At 44.1% G+C, this 1,712-nt stretch overlaps 1 protein-coding gene across 3 annotated transcripts in view; it reads right to left on the minus strand.

Annotated features, from left to right (window-relative positions):
• Positions 1-278: 278 nt before the first annotated feature.
• The window catches only part of dock11 (dedicator of cytokinesis 11), a 102,373-nt gene continuing 100,939 nt past the window's right edge, over positions 279-1,712 (minus strand). For all 3 annotated transcript variants that reach the window (XM_032544768.1, XM_032544767.1, XM_032544769.1), the window contains one exon: positions 279-1,107. In XM_032544768.1, the coding sequence (XP_032400659.1) occupies positions 1,018-1,107 (90 nt within the window). In that variant the 3' untranslated portion in view covers positions 279-1,017. The remainder of the gene's footprint in view (positions 1,108-1,712) is intronic.

Here is a 1,712-nt window from a genome sequence, read left to right on the forward strand (position 1 = left end):
TGTTGACCATGCATCCCAAGAGTAAGTGTAAAACCAGTTATTAAACCAGCTCAGTTTTTTTTTTAAAGTACCGAAAGCTGGAAAAAGTGACAAAAAAATCGTAAAAGCACAAAAAGTCCATGGTTAACGGGAAGACAACACAAGGGTTAAGACAGCTTTATCACACAGCTTTAATACAACCCTGATGTCTGTCTTTTCTTAAACTCCGCAACAAAAGTCATTTGTCATTATAGAAACTGGGCAGTAACTTTGGCGCTCCCTGTAATGTTACTTATCTGTTTTTCACAATGTGTTGCCCCGGCTGGAATGCATTGCCAGTCAATGAACCCTTGACTGAGTAACTCACAATCCTTTTGGTTTCTTTTCTTTTTTTTTTTCAACACAACCGGTTGAGTTGGAATGTTGCCATAACACCGAAAACCTGGCCAAACATACCAATGTGGGACAATGAAAATATGCTACCGTTTTCTAAAAGTCACCTCAAGAAGTAGAAATGAATTCTGGAAGGAGTGTGGTGTCCTGCATAGATCTGAAGAGCAACCTTGTAGACAGAGAGGGGGGGGATAATTGCTTTAGTAAAGTATCTCCCTGTAAAAAATAAATAAAAATAAAAAACAGTCAATCCTGCACTTCATCACAAAGGCAGAAAGAAAGTGCAACCAAGCATATCTCAGCAAAATACCTGAACCTGACATGCTGACATCTAATTGGTGTTGCTGCGATACATTCTCCGAGATACTGCTGCTGTGTTTTTAATATGACATCCACCCGCTGCGCTGCCATCTTTCACCCCAGCCATCTACTGCACGTACAGCAAAGATGCTGACAAAACGGCAATGACCAAATGGCATCGTCACACCAAAGGGGGGGGGGAAGTGTTTGGGCAAGTATAGCTGGGGAGATGTGAAACCGAGACCCGCCATCATTCAGTTCAGGTCCTTAGAGGAGAAGTGGGAGAATATACATATAGGCAGGCGGAGGCGGCGGCGGAGGGAGGGAGGGAGGGAGGGCCGGTGGTCAGCCCACGTTGGTGGATGTCCCGCTGATGGCACGAAACACATGGAGGGAGTTTTGTAAGAGCGAGCGCATCATATCCTCCTGGTAGATCTGGGGTGAAAACAAAACACAGACAGTTCACACTTGAAGGACGATGTCAGACACACACTTGTACCAAACTGAAATCTAGGGCTGCACAATGGTCCTCATTTATGAAACGGGCATACGCCTATTCCTACGGGGTATGAAGGACACACGCTCTCCTTCACAGTTTACAGCTGCCTGGCTCTGACTCATTAAAAGAAAAACACGTGTAAAATGAAGAAAAAAAACTGCATAAACTCTGCTACTGTGTGTTTATTTTAATACAGGTACACCTGCATGTCGGCCAAAGAGATTGCAATATGAGCCATTCTTCCTACAGCCTTTTTAGGCTGCCGCATAGGAAACACATTAGTGCAAATAAACCTGAGATGTCAGGGTTTCAATCTCCACCTCTGAAAAGTGCCGCTTCTTAGCCGGATTATGTCACGCCATGTAGCTAATGATAGTGGCAAGGCCTCAAAACCGAGAATTTATAGCGGCGTGATATTTAAATTACGACTGTTTCCAGCCGCTGCATTTATCGATGTACGACCATCCTTACGCTCTGATTGGTGTGATACAAACGTTTTATGAATCTCACATGAAGCCTGTCGTAAGAGGATTTCTGCGCT

This window comes from Etheostoma spectabile, chromosome 19 (assembly GCF_008692095.1).
Source record: "Etheostoma spectabile isolate EspeVRDwgs_2016 chromosome 19, UIUC_Espe_1.0, whole genome shotgun sequence".
Taxonomy (NCBI): domain Eukaryota; kingdom Metazoa; phylum Chordata; class Actinopteri; order Perciformes; family Percidae; genus Etheostoma; species Etheostoma spectabile.